Source organism: Pelodiscus sinensis, chromosome 7, assembly GCF_052426305.1.
Source record: "Pelodiscus sinensis isolate ZL-2025 chromosome 7, ASM5242630v1, whole genome shotgun sequence".
NCBI lineage: Eukaryota > Metazoa > Chordata > Testudines > Trionychidae > Pelodiscus > Pelodiscus sinensis.
The window spans coordinates 58,869,467-58,894,804 of record NC_143058.1 but is presented as its reverse complement, the minus strand read 5'-3'; the positions used below and the strand labels follow the sequence as shown (position 1 = coordinate 58,894,804).

Here is a 25,338-nt window from a genome sequence, read left to right as displayed (position 1 = left end):
CAAAGTGGCACCTGGACACACAAGCTAAAACCAAGAACGTCCAGATGAAAACCAGACAGACAGCAACCCTCCCAGACACATAAGCCAAACCCCAGACTCTCTGGCTGAAAACCAGATGGGCAGCAACCCTAGCTGAGTGGTGGTACCTGCCTGGTACAGAGCGCCAATAGCTCAGGGAATGTGGCTGGTGTTGTACATACATGTATGATATGGGATGAACAAAATCTCTAGAATCAGGTAAAAGTAATAACATACAGGGCTCACAACAGCTCTCGGGGAAACTGGTTGGCAAGCTCAGTATTGCTGTGCTCGTGCACCACTACGATCCCTTTGTGGTTAAGCTCTTCACCCCCGTTATCATCCATATAAAGGAGCATCAGGCAATGAGGGTTAATCCTCTAGCTAAGACCCATCAGGGACACCTTCTCAGCTGTTCCTGGAGGCTGCTAGTGGCTTCTGTTTGTACAATGCCAGACAAACTCCTCATCTTCCGTGGAGTGAGCGTGGTAACTTTCTGCACTGCACTATTTTAAGGCACGCTCCCCGCCCCCGTCCCTCTGCCCTTGCAAACTCGGTGACTCTCCTGTGGTATTATTCTGGCTTGTGTCTATACTCCAGAGACCAGTGACTCTCCGCCTGTGGCCCTCCAAGCAGGTTGATTTAAGAGGAAGGTGATTCATGAGTGTGCTTGTTTTCCCTCTCTGGTCTTGCCTAGGAGCTCACATGCTCATTGTGTTCTACCTGGTCCTGGGAAGAAGCCCCGTGGAATGTAAAAACCTCTGCCCATAGCACTTCTCTGGGAATGACCCTGGAAACTTTTGAAGCTCTGTGGGAAATTGCACAGAGACATCTGGGAAGGCGCAGTGGTGAGATTCTGGCTGGGAGCTCAAGCTATGTGGATGACAGTGGCTAGCTAGCGCTATCCCTAGTCAGCACATGCAGCCAGCTTCAGTTTTGCAGTCTCCACTCCTGGGGCAGCCCTCATCTGAGGTTGCCCGTTATGCCTCAATCTGCTGCTATTGTAAAAATGCCCCGTTGAGAACTCCAGCAGCTTTGTCTCGCGTGCGGTAACTGAGTGAGGTTGGCAGGTACAGCCATGAGCTGATTGCCAGGGTCACTGCCAGAGAGTTACCATGTTTCTTGAGCCTTGCCCTGGCTGTCGGGTGCCCCTAGCTGCTTTCTTAATGCTGTTCATCATTTCTCTAGAGTAACAATTTAGTGTCCAGCCTCATCCCCCACAGAATGCTTCTGGCAGTAGCAAAATGTGGCTTAAGTGCCTATGGGGCTGCGCGCTGCAGCGTTCAATGTGAGGCCTGTCTGTCTGTCCAGGTGGGGGCAGGTCTGGCAGAGAATGCAGGATAGAAGCTGTGGAATGAAGCTTTCTCTGTCCTGGACACTGTTTCTTCTGTTTTCTTTCATCTAAAATACATGGCCCAGTCCAGGGTGGGAACCTTTTTTGAGTGGGCGGGAGGGGCACTGACACTCAGAAAAATCAGCACAAAAAACCCTCACTGATGTGGCGCCCAACTAAGGAGGAGCTAGACTCGCTCCACATTCCCCTTGCACACCAGAGCCTGGGGAGGCCCAGCCTAGCAGATTTTGTGTGCTCCAGCCCTGTGGTGGGGCAGCAGGGGGGCTGGAGTGCCAGCACGGCTCCCCAGTGCTGCGGGAGGCCCTCAGCCTCAGGGACCGGATCCAGGCGAGCTGCAGGCTCCTTGCAGGAGGACTAACGGGAGTTCGAATTAGCAGCTTTAAGTCGAACTACCTAGTCCATGCCGCATGTAGCCGTGGACAGGTAGTTCGAACTACGGGACATTTAAAAATGGCGGCGCCTGGGAACATGCAAATGAAGCCCGGGATATTTAAATCCCAGGCTTCATTTGCAAGTTTGAATGCCTACATTAGCCTCCCTAGTTCAAACTAGGATGGCAGTATAGACGTACCCGGAGTGTCCCTGGCTCTGATGTTTGAAGTGGAGCAATTTTAGTCCCTGAGCAACTCTGCTTGTTTGCAACTCTCTGAGGAGGCACTTTTCATTTGCAGAGGGATATTGCCCACCAGAAAATGTGGCTATCAACTACGAAGCAGAGAACCCCCTGACGTGAGTAGAACAGGCGAAAGGAATCATTGCTGCTGTAGAATGCTAACAAGACTTTCTTCTTCCAGTGATTGCGCATGTGCCTTCTGCCCTTGGCGTGCCCATGCCTCGCACACAGCACTCAGAAGTGTTTTCATTAGCCGTGTTCATCAGGGTAGCTTGAGAACCTTCTGCTGCCTCCCACCACTTGTAGAGTTATAAAGGGCCCAGCTTCCTGCGAGTCCCCTCCGTTCTGTCTAAGTCCCCGTGCAAATCATTGGAATCCTGTCTCTTGTCTTAGACAGTGCTCTTGGTATGTTCATTATCAATTATTTCTAGGTAACTTTCTAGACTCAGTACTTAGTGTGAGTTCTCATTTTTGGCCCCTGTTGGTTTTTTTAACCATTATGTGGTGCCAAAGGATGTCTTGGTCATTGGACCTCAAGCCCCGCAAATGCTTATTGGCTAGTCGACAGGACTTCAAAGCAGCAGTGCCACTTGAAGCCTGGGGCAAGACCCCGGGCTCCATGCAGTGTTGCTGCTTTGAAATGCCATGTGCAGCCCTGGGCCAGCTGAGGTGCCCCCAGGCTGCATGTGGCACATGGAGCCCAGGATCAGCTGGGGACTCCCTTGCTGAGTCTGGGCTCTGTGCAGTGCTGCCGCTTTAAAACACTGCGGGGAGCCCAGCGTCAGATTCCTCGTGGTGTTTCAAACAGGCAGCACCATGTGGAGCCTGGGATCAGCTGACCCCAGGCTCCATGCAGCGCTTTCGCCTTTGAAGGGTAACAAGAGCCCTAGGGCTGTTGCTACACTTCAAAGGTGGCACGGCCCTATCGACTAATCGAATAGTCGATGCAAAATGCATCGACTATTTGCTTAGTCAGTTAGTCCATACTTAACACCCTTAACCCTTGGCACGTCAAAAGCTGGAGCGCCAACCCCTCTCTCCTGAACAAACTTCCACTTGGCTTATTAGCATTCTGCCCGACTTCCCCATGCAGTTAATCTGGGCAAGAAATTCTTTCCTTCCTGTCCTCTACACTGAGAGCCTACTGGAGGCACCAGGTCAGCAGCAAACTTAAGCCAATTGTAGCTGCCTGGCTCCTAGATGCAGAGATGCTGTGTGTGGTGAATGCTGGCCTGGGAGGTGATGAGTTATCTTGCTTCACTGCTGTGAAAATAACTGGAGGCCCTGTTGCAGGAATGTGTGGGCTGCCCTTGATCTGTGGGCTGAGCATAAAACACAAAAGTAATAGCATGGTGCAGATCTTGGATTCTACTGGATTTTGGGGACTGGTCCTTGGGCAGGGGAATCCCATTTTTTCAGAGAATACTTGAGAACGGGCAATAATTTTTGACAAGGGGCCACGCCAAGATTTTGGTTGTGGTCAAGGGCTGCACTTTTCCATGATATGAATGGAGGAGATGCAGGGTCTGAGATGGAGGTTGGGTGCAGAAGGGAGAATGGAGTCTGGGAGGGAGTTTGGGTGAAGGAGGATCTGGGGCAGGAGATTGGGGTGCCAAATCTGGGAGGGAGTATGGGTGCAAGAGGCAGGCAGAGGGTTTGGGTATGTTGATGGGGGTGGAAGAGGGTTGGGGCAGGGAGGGGCTGAGGTGCCAGAGGTAGGCTCTGGCCAAGAGACTTACCAGCCAGCAGCCAAGCCTGCCTGCCTGCAGCGCTAAGGCTTGCAGAGCTTAAAATGTTTCCCAGCCACCCAGCCTGCCTACCCGGCCATGTGCTTGTGTGTGGTTCTTCTTGGCTGCCTGTTATTCAAACAGGCAGCTCCCATTGGCTGGTTTCTGGCCAGAAACCAGCCAATGGGATTGTGCTGGGGTCAGGGGCAGCTCCTGAAGCTTTCCTCCATCTCCTCCAGTTTTGAAGTAGCCACATTTCTGAGCGGCATGTGAGGCAAGCAGTGGAGCCTACCTGGGGCTCACTGCTGCCGCCGCGTGCTACATCCGACCCAGGCCTGCTTTAGAAACCTCTCTGAGCAGTTTCAGAGTGAGCGAGAGCCTTTGAATGGATTTAGGGTTCTAGACCCTGGGTTTCCTGGGCTGACTATCTTCTCTTTTGGCCCCCAGGCTTCAGGAGAGTTCATAGAAATCTCACCTGGCTACACCCTAACTCGGAGTAAAGAACATCTCTCCGTCACACTCGGGGAGGAATTTTTTGAAAGAAAAGTAACTACTGACAAACCAGCCCCCCCTTTTGTTCCCAGGTAAACTTAGCAAATGAGTTAAATGGCACAAAAGGTTGTTGACTCTTAAACTGGTCTTGGTTCTCTCTTCTCCCCCTTTGCCCCCACATAATTGTGTTTGGGGAAGCTGTGAATGCTTGAAAGAGGGAGATGACCCTCATGAGCACATGCTACCGAGGGGTCAGAAAATGGGAGAACCCCAGGCTGGCGTGAAAGGATCATTCAGGTCCAAACTGAAGATCCTCAACGTGTAGAAGCAGCAATTTCTGTAGGTGAAGGAAGTGTAACTTGAGTGCACCTGCCCAGAGTGTGTTCATAGCTCTCTGCTTTCAGGCAAAATACAAGATGAATAAATGCTTTGTTTCTGATTTTTGCCTTGAAATGCCTTCTCATCAAGCATTCCCATCCACTCCATTGGCTATTTTGAGCACCCACCAGCAAGGATTTAGTGGATGCTGAGGCTGAAGAGTCTCAGTGCTAGAACAATTATAGGGTTTTGGGTGCTGTAGGGCATCCTGCATTATGGAGGAGTCGCTAATGGAATAAACGTTAGAAGACACTTAATAATGATCCACCTCTTAGATGCAGTCAGCTTTTCGCTTTGCAACAAACTCATGTCACCTGCTCTAATTCCACCTGCAGAAGTTTGAGAGTGCACATTTAATCTTTCCATCTCTTTGCAGAAGCCCAGTGAAACTTGAGACGTGAGTATTGCTTGCTTTCTCTTTTGGGTCCAATCAAAACTTGTAAACTTTATGTACATAGTTTGCTGCTTCCTTCTCACCACAAGCTTCAAGAACTTGGTTTTGTCCCTTACTCTGAATGCTGCTTCTTGGCTGACCAGTGACAGCAAGAGGTGCTGTAATGTACAGTGGCTCCTTCACGTCCTTTCGTCTTGCAGATGCCACACTGTTGTCCCACTGTTTTGTTTTATGTTGAGGGCTAGAAACTAACTCTAAAGTTTAGCTCTCCTAAGGAAAGCAGATGTTAAGGTAAGAAAATGGGCTATGTCTCTACTGGTGCGTTCTTCTGCAAAAACTCTTCCAGAAGAGAGCGTCTACACTGGCATGTGCTTTTGCACAAGAGCATCCGTGCCAGTGTAGACGCTCTCTTGTGCAAGAAAGCGCCGATGGCCATTTTAACCATCGGGCTTTCTTGCACAATAAATTCATGTTGCCTGTCTACACTGGCCTCTTGCGCAAGAACAGTTGCGCAAAAGGGCTTATTCCTGAGTGGGAGTGTCAGAGTTCTGGTGCAAGAAGCCCTGATTTCATACATTAGCACGTCAGTTTACTTGCGCAAGAACACGCGGCCAGTGTAGACAGGCAGCAAGTTTTTGCGCAAGAGCGGCTGCTTTTGCGCAAGATCGCACCAATGTAGACACAGCCAAGGTGTATAGTTAGGTCTTGTTTGGGCCTTCGCCATTTATAGTGAGTGAATACACTTTGTAAACTCCTGTGACATAAAGTTCCCTCTGGTGAAAAGAAAATCTGGAGTCCACTACCCCTTAACTTTGTTTAATTTGGATTTGAATGTTGTTTCCTGGGCCTGTCGCAGATGCTAGTACTTGAATCATGTGGTTGGAAGAGACCTCAGGATGTCATCAAGTCCAACCCTCTGCTAAAAGCAGGACCAGGCCAGCTAAAGCAAATGTTGCAGCCCATTAAAATGTCCAAGTATTCTATTTAATAATTTGATCATTAAGTTTGAGCTATTTCTTAATGTTCTCGTCCCTTCTATCGGGAGTGCTCTCATGGCCTCACTGCCCCAGGCTGGGGCCACGTGGAGGGTTGCCAGCTCTCCCACCACTGCCCCACAGGGTGCCTGGCCCGGGAAACTTGGCAGGCCTCGTCAGAGCTGAAGGCGCTGCAGAGCCCCGGGTGGCAGCGGGACCCTCAAGTCGCAGCGGAGGCTCCAGGGCCAGGGGCCCAGACCCTGGGGACCATGGACTATAGGGACAGGGGCACCATGTCTGGGGGGCTGCAGCCATGTGTTCCGGGGGGCTGCTCGCTCTTGTTCCCATTCCCCTTCCAAATAGGGAGCGATGGGAAGGGGCACAGCTTGTCACTCATCCCTCTGTCCCCTCCCCTCCCCTCCCCTCCTTTTCCCTCCCCTCCCCTCCGCAGCCGGCTGTGCACTTTCCCCTCGCTCCCTGAGAGTCAGGGCAAAGGGAGAAAGAGCAAGCAGCTTCCTGGTATGCGCAACTACAGCCCCCCCACACCACCTTCCTGCAAAGGCGCCCTCACCAAGGACAGCAGGCGCAGGACCCTCGGGAATGGTGGGGCCGGTGGGACCCGGAATTGGACTGGCCAGGACACTGGCAAACCCTACTTTGCAGCCAGGGACGGGTTCGCGTAGTGATATTTCTTCAGTGCCTACTACTGCTCCTGTCCAAACACCAGTGTCCCCGCCATGACAGAGAGATGATGTCTCTCGGCAGGGAAGATGTTATTACCGACTTAGAGGAGCAGATTGCTGAGCTGTCCGATATGATGGAGCAACTGCGCAGAGATCACCAGGCCTCCCGCAAATTGGTGAGTTCACCCTGTCGCCGTCTTTCCCTGCTTCTCAGGAAGTGCTCTTTGTAGTCCCACAGTCAGAGGACGTCGACCTGCAAGGGACTGACTAAACCATACAGCACTGCCCGGAGCCTTTTAGTGCCATTGTTACTGCTGAGGGAATGAGGCGCCAAAAATGAAAAATGCTGGGCACAATGTTGTAAAATTCAGCATCGTTTGTGTTAAAACAACAGGGAATAATCAGCCCAGTTCTAACTATTTTAGTAACTTATTTCAAAGTGCCTGTTGTTTTACAAATTACCAGGCCTAGCGATACAAAACCTTGAGTAATAATTAATGTAAACTGCAAAAGAGCACTATATTTCTCCCACCACTCAGCAGCTGTGCAAAGGTTTGAGGAGTCGGGGTAATGGCAGAAATGAGAGAGGGGGAAGTAACTGTGGGAAAGGATCCTGGATGTGAACTTGGAGGGCTGTTGGGTGTGGGTGGGAGAAGTATGGATCGTTTTTTTAGGGGGAGAGGGACAGGGAGAGATTGTTAGGGAGCGTCCCCCATGCAGACCCTAGCTGGCCCCCAGCCTTGCCAACGCAGTCCCCTGTATCTCTGCATTCCAGTGCCCATGTGTCTTTTCTGTTCCCACTGAACCCGCACCTTTCTTCCGCTCTGATAAAAGCAATTATCAGAGGGGTAGCCGTGTTAGTCTGAATCTGCAAAAGTGACGAGGAGTCCTGTGCCAACAATGCCCCACTGCTATATACATCGGCCAAACTGGACAGTCCCTACGTAAAAGAATCAATGGACACAAATCTGATATTAGGAATGGCAACATACAAAAACCTGTAGGGGAACACTTCAATCTTCCTGGACACACAATTGCAGATCTAAAAGTAGCCATACTGCAGCAAAAAAACTTCAGGACCAGAGGTCAAAGAGAAACTGCTGAGCTACAGTTCATCTTTAAGTTTGACACAATCAACTCTGGATTAAACAAAGACTGTGAATGGCTTGCTAACTACAAAAGCAGCTCCTGCTCTCTTGGAATTCACACCTCCAGATCAGCTGCTAGAAGTGGGCCTCATCCTCCTTGATTGGATCCACCTCGTCATCTCCAGCCTGATCCTGGCCTGCATATTTATACCTGCCTCTGGAAATTTCCACTACATGCATCTGACAAAGTGGGTCTTTGCCCACGAAAGCTTATGCTCCTACACTTCAGTTAGTCTACAAGGTGCCACAGGACTCCTCGTCGCTTCTGATAGAAGCTTTTGCTCTGATTGGCACCGGCTTGGGTAAATGAAGAAATCTCTTCATAACCAGCCTAGGATGGAAAACATTTCTGAGCCCACTGTGGACAGAGATTTTAGACTCCTGACTGGAATCATGTCTGACTGGAACAGATATTTTCTCACAAATAAATGGCCAGGTAAAGAGGTTTATACCTTAGTACAAACTTGTTCCCTTTTCTTTTAAGCTGGAGAAAGATATGGAAGAAAAATGCAATGAGATGCGACAGGAGCACGGGAATAAGATCAGGTACAGCTGCTGTGCTTTGTAAGGGGAACGCACCCATGTGAACTGCATGCTGGATACCACACATTATACATCTTGTGTGGTTTTGACTGTTAAAAATAAGGGTCAACCTAGCAATATGTCTTCTATAAAATGAGCTGAGTTTGCAATTGATGCAGTATGATTTCTGTACCAGAATTATTATTGGGGTATGTGGAAAAATGTTGAAACTTTAATTATGAGGAGTCCGATTTGGGGCATCCAAATACTAGAATCCTAGAACCGGAAGGAACCTCAAGAAGTCATCAAGTCCGGTCTCCTCCTTTGTGTCCAGTGGCTTTCATTCCAGACCAGAGTTAGACTCACTTTATGGTCCTGAATACCATGAGAGCAGCAGTATCATGAAGGCAGCTGTACTATGGCTAGTAAAAAATAGTGTGAGATTTGATATCCTCATCGTATTTCCATCATCCATAGGACAAAATGTGATGTGAAGAGCTGTTCTTGTGGGATTCTGGGCTGGAAACTTTCATGGGAGGATGTAGCTGCGTGTCTGCCCGTGACTCTGTGTTTTCCTTTGCTGACTAGTGTAATTTTGACTTTGTGTTATGTGTAGGACATCTGTGTTTGTTTCATGCCCCTGACTAGCCCAGACATTTAAGGCATGCTGCCTTCAGCTGGTGAAGTGCCATCTCCATATTGTTTGTCTCTGAACTTACAGCATGACTTGTTGAACGAGTGGTGACCAAAGAAGAAAGAATAGAGCCAGCTTGGCACAACTGTGTCTCTCCCTGATAGGAGAGATCCAGGTGGCCAGCAGAACCTTTTGGTCCAGTGTGCTCTCCCTCCTCTACCCAGCTAGGAAGTCCGTACGGGAAACGATCCATCTCCATTTTATATTCGGTTTCCTCCTCAGTGTGGTATCAATGGACAGCGATGATCTCATCAGCCTGGGAAAGGTTATTGAGAAGGTGTAGAGATGGGCTGACTCTAGCAACACCTGACTTCCTCCAGCATCCCCACAGGCTGGAAACGCTGACTGCTCAGACAGGAAAATACACATTTGAAACAACTATCAAAACTGACTTTAGACACCCCACGCACAGCATCACTATGTTCTGCTCGTATCGATTGCCTCATTAGAAACGAACGCACTCGAAAGAGAGAGTGCAGAATGAAAGAGCAAACATAGGGCCATGAGCAGATACAATAAGGTAAATGATTGGCTAGGATATGCCCAGCACAAACAAAATAGATGACTCTGAGATGCCATAAAACTTATACCAGTTACTGGTTTAGGAGGAGCTGCATGACACCTCTGCTTATTAAATTACACCCCAAGTTACTTGTTTTCCACACACAAAGAACAACCCCGTACATTCAGCCTGGTTGACTTTTATTTTAAAATCTGTGTGGGGGGGGGGGCCCAAAACGAGAAAACAAAAGTCAAGTCTCCAGCATGACCACCATGTGTGACTCCTGAGGCAATCCGCCTCTGAACGGAGCGCAAAATATCAGCCACCTCCTGTAGATTCCTAGAAATTTTGAAAGCAAAGTACACAGAAAAAAAATGTACCCAGTTACCTTCACCTGGCCATTCACCTTCTGTGATTATTCCATCGCTGTGAATGGTCCAGTGGCTGGAAGAGAGAGAAGTGGGCTCTAGGGACGGCTGCACTGACGTGGTTTGCGCGTGTGTCGATCACACAGGGAACTCCAAGAAGCTCACCGTGCAGAGCTCCAGGCATTGCAAGAGTTCTACAAGAAGGAACTGAAGACTGAGAGGGCCACTGCACAGGAGAAAATGGGTATGCACAGACCCTGTGGGAAACCCTTCCTCACGCAATACCGATCCCTGTTGTTTTCCTGGTTACTCTGAGCTGGGAACTCCTGCCAGGTTCTTTCCCTCTCTAGCGGTTTCCCAGCAGCAGACTCGCTTTGGAAGCCTCCCGCCCGCCCCCTTTGGTACTGAAAGCAAAGAGGGTTCTGAGCCACGATGGTCAATATTACGTTGGAGAAGAGGGGAAGTTGGGAAGGAAGTTGCCTGGGGACTGGCAGCATGTCATTCCTGTAAACGCTTGTGTTGTGCGGGCGTTCTCGATGGACTGTGGCAGGCCTGGTCAGATCTGAATTGGGTTTAGACTGGAGTCTGTGTTTTGAGGCTGAATTGAAGCTCCTGTTGAGATTATGCCAAAGTCTCCTGCAGTTCTTGAGAGAGTCCACAATGGCAGCTCAACACATTTCTTGACCAATGCTCAGTTTTCCAAACAGATACTGGTTTCGGGGGAAGGCTGCCCAGACAATTTCATCAGCTAGACCTTCCATTGTGTGCTGGGCGCCTGGGAAAGATTTTCTTCATTTCTGTTTACCAATGAGTGTAGTGCAGCTATTTATTTAATGTTCAGTGCCATTGGATGCTCACAAAAGTCACTGAGAGAATTGTCTTTAGGCAACTATAGGGCCAGCAACCTGCCCCAGCACAATTCAGTTCCCTTCCAATTCTGAGTCTCCTTTAAAACAAAGCAGTTAATTTCTTCTCTCTCAGTCCCATGCCATGTGGTGGAGTCTATGGCATGTACCTGTACGGGCTGCACTGAGGTGCCTACCCCACTTTCGTGTTACCTATCCAGGATGTGAGTCCAAATCCCCATTCATGTGAAAATTGCTGGATTACCGATGCATCTTTATCCTTCTCTTGTTGCTCAGAGGGGATGCAGAAGGAGTACAAGTACCTGAAGAACGCTTTCCGAATGTACCAGGTGAGATTTGAGCAACCCTGCAGCAATCACCAAAGGTGGAGCGGGTCCTGTTAGTCTAATGCTCAGGGCTTGGCTACGCTACCGCCTAAGTCGACCTAACTTATGTTGCCATGAGAAGGCCTCCTCCCCAGCAACACAAGTTGCAGCAACCTAAGTGCCGACCACTCTGGTGTTGTGTCAGCAGGAGACGCTCTCCCTGCGGACGTGGCTTGGTGGAAATGGTGTAATTATGCAATGGAAAAGCGCTCTCCTGTGGCATTTCACATCTTCACCAGACACACTACACTGGCACAAGTGTACTGGGACAGCTGCCCTCCAGTGCGACAACTCTTAATTTCATAGGAAGGTCCTGGAGTGAGCACCCTCATCACATTCACCCCTCATCCCCATAGGCCCACAGGGTCCCACATATGCTGGATTCAGTGCATAGACTCATAGACTCATAGACTTTAAGGTCAGAAGGGACCATTATGATCATCTAGTCTGACCCCCTGCACAGTGCAGGCCACAGAATCTCACCCACCTCTCTTAGAATAATCCTCTCACCTATATCTCAGATATTGAAGCCTTCAAATACTTTGAAGGCCCCAAGATGCAGAGAATCCTCCAGCTGTGATCTGTGCCCAATGCTACAGAGGAAGGCAAAAAACCTCCAGGACCTCTGCCAATCTACCCTGGAGGAAAATTCCTTCCCGATCCCAAATATGGCGATCAGCTAAATCCTGAGCATGTGGGCAAGTCTCACCAGCCAGACACCCAGAAAGTTCTCTATAGTAACTCCATTGACCTATTTCCCACTGATAATGAATGGTCAATTAGTTACCAAGATCATATTCTCAAACCATCCCCTTATCATAGAACTGGAAGAGACATCAGAAGGTCATCAAGTCCAGCCCCCTGCTCTAGGCAGGACCAATCCCATCTAAATCAACCCGGCCAGGGCTTTGTCGAGCCGGGACTTAAACACCTCTAGGGATGGAGACTCCACTACTTCCCTAGGTAACCCATTCCAGTGCTTCACCACCCTCCTAGTGAAATAGTTTTTCCTAATATCCAACCTGGGACCTCTCCCACCATAACTTGAGACCATTGCTCCTTGTTTTGTCATCTGTCACTACTGAGAATAACCTCTCGCATCCTCTTTGGAACCTCCCTTCAGGAAGTTGAAGGCTGCTATTATATCCCCCCTCACTCTTCACTTCTCCAGACTCAACAGACCCAACTCCCTCAGCCTCTCCTCATAAGTCATGCGCTCCAGCCCCCTAATCATTTTGGTTGCCTTCTGCTGGACCCTCTCCAATGCGTCCACATCCTTTTTGTAGCAGGGGGCCCAGAACTGGACACAATACTCCAGATGTGGCCTCACCAATGCCGAATAAAGGGGAATAATGACATCTCTGGATCTGCTGGCAATGCTCCTCTTAATGCAACCTAATATACCATTAGCCTTCTTAGCTACAAGGGCACACTGTTGACTCATATCCAGCTTCTCATCCACTCTAACCCCCAGGTCCTTTTCTGCAGAACTACTACTTAGCTGGTTGGTCCCCAGCTTGTAACTATGCTTGGGATTCTTCTGTCCCAAGTGCAGAACTCTACACTTGTCCTTGTTGAACCTCATCAGATTTCTTGTGGCCCAATCCTCCAATTTGTCTAAGTCACTCTGGACCCTATCTCTGCCCTTAAGCGTATCTACCTCTCCCCCCAGCTTAGTGTCATCCGCAAACTTGCTGAGGGTGCAATCCATCCCCTCATCCAGATCATTAATAAAGACATTGAACAAAACCGGTCCTAGAACCGAACCTTGGGGCACTCCACTAGAAACCGACCGCCATCCTGACATTGAGCCATTGATCACTACCCGCTGGGCCCAGCCTTCTAGCCATCTTTCTATCCATCTTACCAACCATTTATCCAATCCACATTCCCTTAACTTGCTGGCAAGAATGTTGTGGGAGACCATATCAAAAGCCTTGCTACAGTCAAGGTATATAACATCCACTGACTTCCCCATGTCCACCGAGACAGTTACCTCATCATAGAAGCTAATCAGATTGGTCAGGCACGACTTGCCCTTTGTGAATCCATGCTGACTATTCCTAATCATTTTCCTCTCATCCAAGTGCCTCAAAATGGATTCCTTAAGGATCTCTTCCATGATTTTTCCAGGAACTGAGGTGATCCTATAGTTCCCTGGATCATCCTTCTTCCCTTTTTTGAAGATGGGCACTACATTTGCCTTTTTCCAATCATCCAGGATTTCTCCCGATCTCCACCACTTTTCACAGATAATAGCCAAAGGCTCCTCAATGACATTTGCCAACTCCCTCAGTACCCTCGGGTGCACTAAGTCCGGACCCATGGATTTATGTACGTTTAGCTTTTCTAAATAGTTCCTAACCTGTTCTTTACCCACCACGGGCTGTCCATCTTCATCCCATCTTGCGTCACTTAGCGCATTAGTCCAGGAGCTGACCTTGTCCGTGAATACAGAGGCAAGGAAAGCATTGAGTACTTCAGCTTTCCCCACATCATCTGTCACTAGGTTACCTCCTCATCTAGCAGGGACCACATACCCTCTCTGATCACCTTCTTCTTGTTAACATGCCTGTAGAAACCTTTCTTGTTATCCTTCACATCCTTAGCCAGTCGCAATTCCATTTGCGCTTTCGCCTTCCTGATAACCCCCCGGCATTCTCGAGCTATACATTTTAACCTTCCCTGGTCATATGTCCAAGTTTCCACTTTTTGTAAGCTTCCTTTTTGTGCTTAAGTTCACCAAGGGTTTCCCCTGTAAGCCAATCTGGTCTCCTACCATGTTTGCCTCTCTTGCTACGCGTCGGGATGGTTTCTTTCTGTGCCTTCAATAAGGCTTCTTGAAAATACTGCCAGCTGTCCTGGACTCCTTTCCCCTTCATGTTAACATCCCAGGGGATTCTGCCCATCAGATCTCGGAGGGAGTCAAAATCTGCTTTTCTGAAGTCCAAGGTGTGTATTTTACTACTCTCTTTTCTTCCTTTGGTCAGGATCCTGAAATCTATCATCTCATGATCACTGCTTCCCAGGTTGTCACCCACCTCCACTTCCCCTATTAGTTCCTCCCTGTTTGTGAGCAGACGGTCAAGCTGCGCACGGCCCCTGGTCGGATCCTTCAGCACTTGTGTCAAGAAGTTATCCCCAACATTCTCCAAAAACTTCCTGGATTGCCTGTGTACTGCCGTATTGGTTTCCCAACAGATGTCGGGGTGATTAAAGTCCCCCACGAGAACCAGGGCCTGCGATCTAGCAGCTTCGCTCAGTTGTCCAAAGAAAACCTCATCTACCTCATCCACCTGATTCGGTGGCCTATAGCAGACACCAACTACAACATCAATGCTGTTGTTTGCTCCTTTAAACTTAACCCATAGACTCTCAACAGGTTTTTTTCCCTCTTTATACTGGAGTTCAGAGCAATCGTAGTGCTCTCTTACATATAGCGCAACTCCTCCTCCTTTTCTCTCCTGCCTGTTCTTCCTGAACAGTCTATACCCTTCCATGACAGCGCTCCAGTCATGCGAGTCATCCCACCAAATCTCTGTTATCCCAATTAAGTCATATTTCTTGGACTGAGCCAGGGCCTCCAGTTCTTCCTGTTTGTTGCCCAGGCTTCTCACATTAGTGTACAAACACTTCAGGTAACCAGTTGATTGCCCTATCTTCTCCATTCGAGAGAGGGGTCCTCCTTTCTTGCTCCTTCCTCTCTGCATTTCTTCCCGGTACTCGACTTTCCCTCTCATCTCAGGGTTTTGGTCACCGTCCCCCAATGAACCTAGTTTAAAGCCCTTCTCACTAGGTTTTCAAGCCTGCCCGCGAAGATGCTCCTTCCTCTCTTCGTTAGGTGGATCCCATCTCTTCCTAACAATCCTTGTGCCCGGAACAGAGTCCCATGGTCGAAGAAACCAAAGCCCTCTCTGCGACACCACCTGCACAACCACTCATTTACATCCTCAATTCGACGATCCCTGCCCAGTCCTTTCCCTTCAACAGGGAGGATGGAGGAGAAGCAGGAAGGGGTAGCGATCGGAAGGTTTGATCAGGTTGGTAAGCCTCTCAGTGACATCCTGAATGCGAGCTCCTGGTAAGCAGCACACCTCTCGAGATTCCAGGTCCGGATGGCAGAGGGATGGTTCAGTCCCTCTTAGGAGGGAGTCCCCGAGCACCACCACCCGTCGTTTTCTTTTGAGGGTGATGGCCGTGGAACCCCCATCCCTAGGACTGCGCATCCCATGCCTTCAGTAGATGGTGTTCGCTTTTGGTTTCTTCCTTGTGAGGTCCCTTCCAAAGAATTCACCTCTGCAGAGCCTGTGGAGAGAGCTTGAAAGCGATTACTTACCTCTATAGCATTGGGGGATTCCCATGCTGGCCTTTTTCCCCTTCTAGAAGTTACATGCTGCCAGTTCTCTTCTTGGTCACGTACTGCCCTCTCTGGTTCCTCTGCCTTCCGTGCTTGAAGGATTAAATGCTGCCTTCTATCGAGGAAGTCTTCATCCTCTCTGATCGAGCGTAGGGTCGACACTTGGGCCTCCAGTCCTCTAATTTTGTCTTCCAAAATGTCGACCAGCTTGCACTTCGTGCAGATGAAATCTGTTCTGTCTTCTGGGAGGAAGACAAACATGGCACACGCTGTGCAGGTAACAACAGCAGACCCATCACCATCCATCGCTGCTGTCCTGGAGAAGGGATTTAAAAGAAAGGCCAGAGACCCTCCCGCCCTTCCCTCTCCCCCTCCCAACTCCCTCTCTAAGCTCCCTGTTAGCACTCACCTGTTCGCAAGCAGTTCCACTGTGGGCAAGGAGGGCAGGATACCAGGAATCAGGGGACACACACACAGTGCATAACTTCAGCGAGTGCTAGTGGGAGCAGGCACAATGGATGCCCCCCGGCAGATCTCCCACTACATAGGTGCCTCTCTCACCCCTATGGAAGAATAGTGATGTCCAGAGGCCACACAAGGGTCGCTCCTCCCTTCTTCCTTCTGCTTCTTGCTGAGAGGTCCCTGGGGAAGCGCCTCAGGACCTGTAGGTGGAAATGGCTAGCTAATTGCTAACTAGCTTTTTATAGCCTCACTGGGCTCAATGTAGGAGCCCTCTGAGTTTTGGAAGATGGACTGAAAACGTGCCTTGTCTGTGTGGGTAGGACAGTGTTTCTGATGAGATGGAGGAGAAGTGGCTGAGAAGGCAGGTGGACTGGAAGAAGAGCGAGAGGACCGAGCGGGAGAAGGCACTATTACAGCAAAGTGAGTGGACCAGGGGACACGTGCGTTGGCCTGGGAGGCTGGACAGAGCCACAGCTGCTCACGTGGGGTAGCTCAAAAAGGGGTCTGTGCCCACTCCCGCCAGATGAAGATCTCCTGAGCGGTGGCCGTGGACTCTGTCCAGAGGGACGCCTCAGCGGGGAATGTAGTGTATTAAAATCAGTGAGTTGGAATGAGTTTTAGGCATCACACTTGTCTGAGTCGTTTCATTGTTTGAAACCTGTCTTGGCTGCTGGGGTGTGAATACTTTCCCTAGCTTATGACAGTCAGTTTTACCGACTCCTTTAGCTTTGGCTACAATAGAGTAACTGGTTGTTCTCCAGGATGCAGTGGCTGGAGAAGACCCCAGGAATACCTACTGCTCTAGTTATTGATCTGTGATAGCAATGGGTTTCCTGAAGATTTTGTATATCTGAGGCCACTGAACCCACCACTAGTTACAAAAAATCACTTTGGGGCTAAGACCAAACATTATGCTTTCTGGGCAACAAAAGAACCTTTTGATAAACAAGGGCTTAGCTTGGAAGAGCCACTTCCTCCAGATTGTCCCGTCAGCAATGTGCTTAGCTGTGCCCCGCTAGCCTATTCCATAGGGAGCGTGCCCCTGGGTAAAGACATTGGGCCATGGCCGTGCTTTGTAACACCAAAGGCAGCTTCCAAGTGACCGCGCAAAGAAGAGCAATAGCGAGAGGGGAGGCAGGGGATGACTGGAGACATGACCCAGTGTGCGGGTGGATGTATGTACCCACACTCAGCATCCAGGCATGGATGGAGAGTGTGAGAACGTTCTTTGGGGCATGCTCAGTGCTGTCATGCATTGTTGGCAGGTAGCAGTGTGTTAGGGCTGTAGAAATACTGAATGCAGTTGGAACGGGTCAATGATGATGGTCAGGAAAAGCCCTTCTGACCTCTTTCTCGCACTCTCCACAGAGCAGGAATTGATGAAGAAATTTGAGCTGGAGAAAGAGCAGCTGAGGAAGTCGCTTCGGAGTGGTGACACCATGATGAATAAAGATATAGAGGTAGCTTCTTCTGGGGGGAGTGTAAAGCCATAAACTGAGGTGCAGCAGTTCCCATGAACTTCTATTGCCCCTACAATAGGAGCAGGGTTCTTATAAATCCCTGCGTTCATTTATAAGGCTCCTATTGCTCAAAGGCTTTCAGACCCAAATGCTGCATGTAGCAAGGCATTGTTGCCTGCCAGGGGTAGCATGCAGGAAATCACCAGAATCTCTTCGCCCCCAATTTCTTAGGGCTTCCCATCAAAACTGAGAAGCCCAGTGGTTTGGTTCATTTGGGCTTGTCTCAGAAGCAGTACCAGGGTAATTGCTGCCCTGGCATATGCTGCTATAGTGGTGACAATTGCATACAAGATGGACTAGCCTCGAATTTGTTGTGGTAAAGGTGTCCCCCTCCCTACTTAATAGAGTAGTAAGTTAGATGCTGGAGAAGAAAAATTTGGGACATTCTCACACAGACCCTCTCTGCCTCAGTTTGCCCATCTATAAAATGGAGATAATTACTACCTTCCAAAGTGCACAGCACCCACTGTGTTTTCAGCAATCATGTTTTCTGCACCCACAGTCCAAGGGGCTAGAAGTGATGTACCAGCATAGACAAGGGAGAAGGCCTTTGCAGCTGCAGGCCCTTGAAGAGCTGGTCATCCCCAGAGGGTGCAGTTATAGGCTGGCAGCTCCCCTCAACGTGATCCGGGGGGCTGAGAGCCATTGAACTGAACTGTAAACCTGGTCTGTAATGGAAACCACTTTAAACCAGGGGATGCTGCACCTCCTCCCCCCCTCCCCCGCATCCTTGCTTGCAGCACCTATGATGTATCAGCTGGGGCGACTGCATGTGATCCCTTCCTGAGCGTGCATGAGGCCGTACTGTCCCACGCTGGAGACTGCTGGCATGGCAAGGGGCTGAGGGCCCTGAGCAACAGGGTGAGATGGGAGCAGACTGGATTTGGACCATAATAGCAGGATAATTCCCCAGGGGTGTGGGACGTGTCAGACACCTTACGACTCTCCATGCACTTGTAGTTCTGCCTCGCCCTTGTCTGGCTGGTCGTGCGTTCAGATTGGGTGGGTGTGTTGGAGTCGGCTGTTCGCTGGCAAGCCCACGACATGACTTGAACGGTGCATGTGCTGTGTCCCCTTTTTAGGATTATATTAAACAGCACCAGGCAGATGAGAAGAAAATTCAAGAGCTGCAAAGCATCAAGGAGGCAAGTATAGGGGGAGGGGATAGTGCAGTGCAACTGGAGTGTCTGGGTAGGGGCGGGGTGTGAGCAGTTCACGGTCTGCTAGGCAGCTCAATGGCCCTTACCTGAGGCATTCAAGAGTTGGGAGGGTGCTGTGCAAATGGAGCCGCTCCCCTTCTGTGCCTTGTTTGGCAACAGGAGCAGGAGCTGCTCAGGAAACGAAGCTTTAATCTGAGTTCTTGGCCCTCATGTTTTCGTAAATCAAGTCCATGTGCTGGCGAGTTTAGGCATCACTCTCGTCTCGCCCAATGAAACGCAAGGCCAGCCTGGGTAGCTGATTGGACTTTACAAATCCAGCCAGTAAGCCAGGGGGCGGTTACCTTTTCTCGGCCGGGGGGCCACTGACCCACAGAAAAATTAGTCAGGAGCCACACACACGTGAGAAGCAAAAAACAAAAAAACAACCACAAAAACCACTGACTGAGAACAAGACAAAAAAATCCCCCAAACAAATGCAAAATAGTCTCATTGACCTGGCCCCACTCACACACCTCAGGGCACCAGGGCTCCCCTCGCACTCCAGCCCCACAGGGGAGGGGGAAAGGGGATGTTGTGCGCCGAGGGTCAGGACTTCTCCCGGCAGCTGGGTGAGCCGACGCTCATGCTCCGGCCCTGAGTCTTGCTGAGGGCTGGATCAAGGTAAGCCCGTGGATCATAGGTTCCCCACTCTGGCTGTAAGAGCATCATGACGATCAAGGCGATGGTACGTCGGGGCTTCTGCTCAGGCCAAGCCTGGCCCCCTGTAGACATTGACATGGGTATTGGAGAGGGCTGGTGAGGCTGGGGGTGGGGGAGATGCACAGCACGTTGGACTAGAAAGAGGAGCCTGTTTTATCCATGTGAATGTGTCTGTTTTCTCCAAGTCTCTGACTGTCGAGGTGAAGGAGAAGGACCAAATTCTCACGGCTCTCACCGCGACCATGCAGAACGCCCAGGTGGAACTCAAGAAAGAGGTGTGTGTGGTGCTAAAACCGGGCTTAGGCTCATTCCTCTGGGCTGTCCTGGGCAGCGGGGTCCCTTCTGTATGGCACGCGGGAAGCTTGGCTGCTGTTCTCGGGCTTCCAAACACCGTTGACAAGTAGCACGAAAGATCTTTCTTCTAAGGCGGGCTGTGCCGTGGTGGCTGAGCATTGGCAGCTCATCTCATGCTCACCTGCACAGTCCCATCTGCTGAACGATGCCAGTATCCCGAGCCATCCTGTTAGAGGTGCAGGGGAGCTGGGCATATGCCTGCACTGTTGTGGCTAGATGGGAATGGAGGGCTGGCTGTGTTCTCTGTTTGTCCTTGGAATGCAGTCAGTCCACCCTGGGATGGGACTGTTGGCTTCTGGAAGAATTAAAAGCTGTCAGTAGCAGATGGCTGAGGCTTAGGAGGGCCACGTGCTAGAGTGGGCAATGCTATGGATTTTCTGAATCTGTGGTCTGCTGGGCAGCACTGTAACTAGAGCATCTTGCTCTCCTGTAGAACAGGATGATTCTATACTTAGAGAGCCCACTGAAAGCCTCATATAGCTCTGACCTGAATGCCAGGACAATCCAAGGGACGATAGAACCACATGGCTCACAGCTGTAGCATAGACAATAGCTAAAGATCAGATGAGCTTGGCAAACATCTGAAATATTGGCGTAGAAAGGGTGGGGTGACGAAACAGGCTTTCAGGCTCACCCCAAACTCCTTGGCTTTTATGCATTTAAATGCGGCCCTCAGACTGAAGTTTCGCTTTGAAGCGAAGCCATGTAAAGATGATGCTTTTTTCCTTAGCAAATCTGCTCCCTGCTGCTTAGTCAAACCTCCTGCGTTTGGTAATCAGGGTTGCTGCTTTTTCAGCCTGTTAATACAGCAGAACCCAAGTGGCTATGAGGAGAGTGCTGGGTTTAACGCCAGGCCAGCTGTGCAATCCACTTGACTGCAGTAGGGTTAGCGAGAGGTCACTGAGAGCATAAACCGACGGCCATCACTTTGCTTAGGTGTCACAAAGGCCTGGAGGTAGCATGAAACAAATCTCTTTGGACTAAAGGTGTGTTTGCAGGGCTAGCAGTTAAAGAAAAAAATGGGGTCTGTTTTCCAAACCAACTTCGGTACTAAGGAGCCTCCGCACTGCTGAGCTTATGAGACTGGGGCTCCTTAGTACCTGTCACTTTTGAAAAGGAGATGTAGGCTCCTTTCTTTTGACAATGTTACCGGCCATATTTTGCCTTTGGTCTGGGAATTACTGTAAACAAAGGCCCCGATTCCCACATCTCTAATCACTTCTCAGGGCAGAGCTAGAAGCACTTTCTTGAACCTGGATCATGGGGGTCGCTCAATATTGGTTTATCTGAGCAGGTGCAAATGTAAGGCTGTTTAGCCTTTGCACAAACAGCATACTCCAGCAGATGGGCTGTGCGCTCATAAATGAAGTGCTACTGTTGGGGTTAGAATTGCAGTTAACCTTTGGTGCAAAGTTCCACACCTTACAGTGAATGGGGGGAAGTTATTGAGGTGTGTCATAAGCCATCGCTTTGGGCAAGCACTTGTATACTTCAACGGTTCCCATCCAATCCCCACTGTCAGCTAATTTCCTTTGTTCTTAATAGGCCCTGAGGAGAGTGGTGTTGGGGGTCTGGAGAAGGGGATGCAAGTGGCAGGGGGAAGGAGTTAAGGGGGATATTATTAGGCACAGGATGGTTTTGTGACTTACTTTTGATAGGATCGCTGGGGAGAGTTGAGAATTATGAGCCTAGGGAATAGGGAATCCAGCGGGAAATGTTAGAGGAGGAGAACCTGTTTGGGAGTTAGTGTCGTCAGGATGTTGCAGGAGAACATAAGGCCTTGCGGTTTCTCTGTTCTGAGGGAATCCTTTCTGACGTTAGTTGGGAATTCCCTGAGGCCATGCAGGCAAGATTTCCCCTGTGCTGACAAGTGGGGAGGGGGATGAGTTGGGAGGAACTTCTAGAATCTCATGCTCTGCTCTCACAAATTGAGACATCCAGAATTAATGGCCATGTCTGAAAAGGTGGGCTGAGTTTGCACTTCTAAAGCAATTTTCTGGAGTACTGTAACCGTGAATTTCTTTGACATTGCTGCTGGACTCAGACTTTTAGTGGTGGTGGATTGTGCGCTCAGTGCACAGAACAGAATCTGTGTGAAATTGCAACAAATGACTCTGCTGTAGGCTGGCGGACGACTTACCCCTTTAGCCCACACGATAGAGGCCAATGCTTTTGGTGCAAGAGGAACGGAATTCTATCAAGTCCACAGTTGTCACAAAGTTTCTAGGGCTGTGTCTAAACTATATCCCTTTTCTCCAAAAAGGGGTGAAAATTAGACACTCTGAAATGGCAAATGAAGCCAGGATTCAAATTTCTTGTGCTTCATTTGCATAATGGCAGCCACATTTTTCTTTTTCAAAAAGGGGCTTTTCGAAAGAAAAATGGCTGTTTAGATGGGGATTGTTCAAAAATAATACCCTTTTTTGAAAGATCCTGTACTCCTGAAAAAATGAGGCCTCTTTTCGAAACCTCCCCCCCCACGGCTGCCATTATGCTAATGAAGCATGGGAAATTTAAATACCAGCTTTATTTGCAATTTCGAAGTGTCTAATTTACATCCCTACTGTGGAAGCAAATGGGAAATTAAAAGCAAGTGTCATCGACTGTGCTGGCATGTCAGCTTGGCTGCTCCTAGTGCAGAACACTTGGTCTGGAGGAGGTGAGGGGCACACATCTGTGGCTGCTTAGACTGGTCCAGACTGATTTCTGTGGTTTCAGTCATCCCTGTCTTGCGTCCTGCCATCGTGTAAAATGTCAGATCCTGTCTAGGTGCAGCCAGGGAATAACTACCTCCCTGGTGCTTCCTATCCCCAGAAAAGCAACCTGCTGGCGATGGAGAAAAGCATTCAAGAGAAAATCTCGGCTGTTGAATTAAAACACCAACTCAACATCTCCTCCTTGACAGACGAAAACGTCGTTCTGAGGTAGGAACAAAATCTCAGAAAAATTATGCACAGGCCAGAATCAAGAAACTCAGGTAACACATTTAGCATGAGTTCATAAAACAGTGTTACTCTTCAAACGTGGATCTGTTGTGTGCCCAATGCCACAGGCTCCTTCACCTTGGCGGCGTTACCAAATTCAGACTTTACGCCTCTAGCTGTCTGGCAAGAGGAAACTGCAGAGAGAGTAGAGAGCAACCCTGCCCCACAGTAGGGACAGTTTCTACCTCCAGGTTTAAGTATTGCAGCCAGGGTGTTAACATTTTTACAGGTCCTGTCCTATTGCAGCTCAGGTCCCTGCAGCTCTTTGAATAGCTGCCTGCTGGCTTTTGCTGTAGCTTAGCCAGCTCTTGCTGGAGCACCCGCTTGCTTTCACCTCTGATTTCAGACCAGATGGCTTCAACTAGCAGCACCCAAGTACCTGCGCATTTGACAGTTCACTCTTTTTAATCATTCTGACTTACACTATGAGGCTTTCTCAGTTCTTATGTCGCAGTCACGGCTGGTACATCCATTCTCATGCAAATGCTGCCTGCCAAGCAGTTTCAGCGGAGCTGGGCTCTTCACAGGGAATCACCAACATGCATTTCCCCACAGCCTGTCAGCTTCCTGAACATGGGCTTTGCAGTCAGCACAGCTGCATGCCGTTTGGCTTTGGTCGTCTTCATTTTGGTGACTAGGTCTGGCTGTATCGCCCCTGCTCATGGGCCTCTGGTACCCTCTGGGCAGATGAGCTCCATAGCTGAGCAATATGGACAGACAGTGCATTCTGTGAGGAGAGTGAGCAACCATGTCCTGCCTTTGTGCACCATTGCATCTGTACCCCTGCAGCCTAAAGGTGACTGAGTTCCAGTTTTACTAACACTAGCTCAAATATTTTTTAGATACCACCACAGTATCACAGGAACTTAATTCAGGACACCTGTAATGTCCCAGTTTTTATTGACTCACTCGTGTATTTGGTTAAATTAGAACAACAAAACGTTAAAGACACAAGACTATGGAGCAGAGCGTGCTCTGTTTCCACAAGGATTGTCTGTCCCTGGCAAAGTGCTTGAGCAAAAGAACAGCTTCGACACATCTCAACAGAGAATGTTAATTATACTTGTTCTTCACGACAAACCCGTTCTGACACAAAGTTAGTGGAAAAATCCTCCCCTCCGAGCAGTATGCACATCATAGAGGCAGAGGCTGGCAGCAACAATGCCAGACACATTTTTAAACGTGCACGTTTTTCACATGAAACACTTCTGCAAACCCTATCACAAGCATCCCAGCCCTTAAAATAATGGTCACCTTCAGCAGAGAAGGTACAGAAAGTGTAACTAACCAGTCTAGCTTCATTAAGGTAAGTGAAGTTTAAAGAGGAAAAAAACCAAATGGAGATGACAAGGTTAGAGTGTTTAAAACACATTTTTCTAGTTTTAATACATAAAACAGTGCTAACGTGGTAAAAAATGTGTGTCTTTTGGAGGGAGAGGAGTTGTTTCCCATTGGTCATTTAATCTCCATTTCTTTCTTGAATTGTCACAGTTTACTGGAATAGTTAAAGGGAGACAGAGGATGCTGTGAATTGTTGGCCTTCCACTGGCCAGTTTGATGGCCTCATTTTAACTCATCAGTGATCTTTCTCACTGCGGAAAATGGCCTTCAGGTTCCTCAGGAACCAAGATGAATGTGTGGTGCTGGGCCAAGATTTAAGCATGTTAATGTATTGTTTACTAAAGACCGGGGCGTAAATTACAATGGAAATAGAGCTTCCTCTTGTACCTGGGAAAGGAAACCCTCACATTGAAGTTGTGTGGGATCTAAGCATGCGTCCTGTCGGGCCAGAGATCTGGATGAGATCTGCTCAGTAACTGATCACAACTGTGAGAGTTCTGAAGGCAATGGAATTGCACTTGCTTATTTAGCAGTCTTCTAAATTCTGTCGCCTGTGTAGTAAACATTGTCAATGAGTTTATTTACTGATAGGATTAACACGGTCCTATATAACCACTGTAAACTAAAGAGAGTTAAGTGGTAGAATTACACAAGTATAGGAGTGATCAATATGCAGAAGGAATACAGTAATCATGTATTAAGTACCTAAGTAAGTAGGGCTGAAATGCAAGGCCTACGAGCTAAGGCCTGTAAGGCATTAGCTTAGCCATTCGAAGCCATAGAATTAAGAATTGCTGATATAACTAAGTGACCAAAGAATAACCCAATGCCTAAGATTACAGGAAAAGATGTACCAATAGGTATTGCAAAAAGTTAACAGAAAAATATGACTCTTGGGAATTTTGTTAGCAAAAATTACTCTTACTAACCCATGCCCTAGCTGTAGGGTGCACAATGTATCAGGGATGTTAGATAGTGTGTAACTGCATCAGATTTTAGTGGTTATGTGACTATTCAATAGTCCCCGAAGGTGGACTCCACTCCCAGGGAGCTCCCTGCTCCACGCTGCTAACTCTCAATCAGAGACAGCAGTGTGGGGTGGCAGGCAGGAGCTGGTCCACGAGGGGAGCTGTTTTAAAAACCCTGCCCAGACTGGCTCCTGCCTGCCACCCCGGCTACGTCTACACTGGCACCCTTTTCTGGAAATGCTTAAAACGGAACAGTTTTCCGTTATAAGTATTTCCGGGAAAAGCGCGTCTACAGTGGCAGGATGCTTTTCCGGAAAAGCACTTTTTCCGGAAAAGCGTCTGTGGCCAATGTAGACGCGCTTTTCCGGAAAAAAGCCCCGATCGTCATTTTCGCA

General features: G+C 49.0%; 1 protein-coding gene across 2 annotated transcripts in view; it reads left to right on the top strand.

Annotated features, from left to right (window-relative positions):
* Positions 1-25,338, top strand: part of FLACC1 (flagellum associated containing coiled-coil domains 1) — a 35,203-nt gene that overhangs the window by 8,143 nt on the left and 1,722 nt on the right. For both annotated transcript variants that reach the window (XM_014578856.4, XM_025189910.3), the window contains exons 4-15: positions 2,044-2,101; positions 4,160-4,296; positions 4,959-4,979; positions 6,716-6,809; positions 8,266-8,327; positions 10,014-10,111; positions 11,010-11,062; positions 16,238-16,337; positions 17,286-17,377; positions 18,520-18,582; positions 19,482-19,571; positions 22,465-22,574. In XM_014578856.4, the coding sequence (XP_014434342.2) occupies positions 2,044-2,101; positions 4,160-4,296; positions 4,959-4,979; positions 6,716-6,809; positions 8,266-8,327; positions 10,014-10,111; positions 11,010-11,062; positions 16,238-16,337; positions 17,286-17,377; positions 18,520-18,582; positions 19,482-19,571; positions 22,465-22,574 (978 nt within the window). The remainder of the gene's footprint in view (positions 1-2,043; positions 2,102-4,159; positions 4,297-4,958; positions 4,980-6,715; positions 6,810-8,265; positions 8,328-10,013; positions 10,112-11,009; positions 11,063-16,237; positions 16,338-17,285; positions 17,378-18,519; positions 18,583-19,481; positions 19,572-22,464; positions 22,575-25,338) is intronic.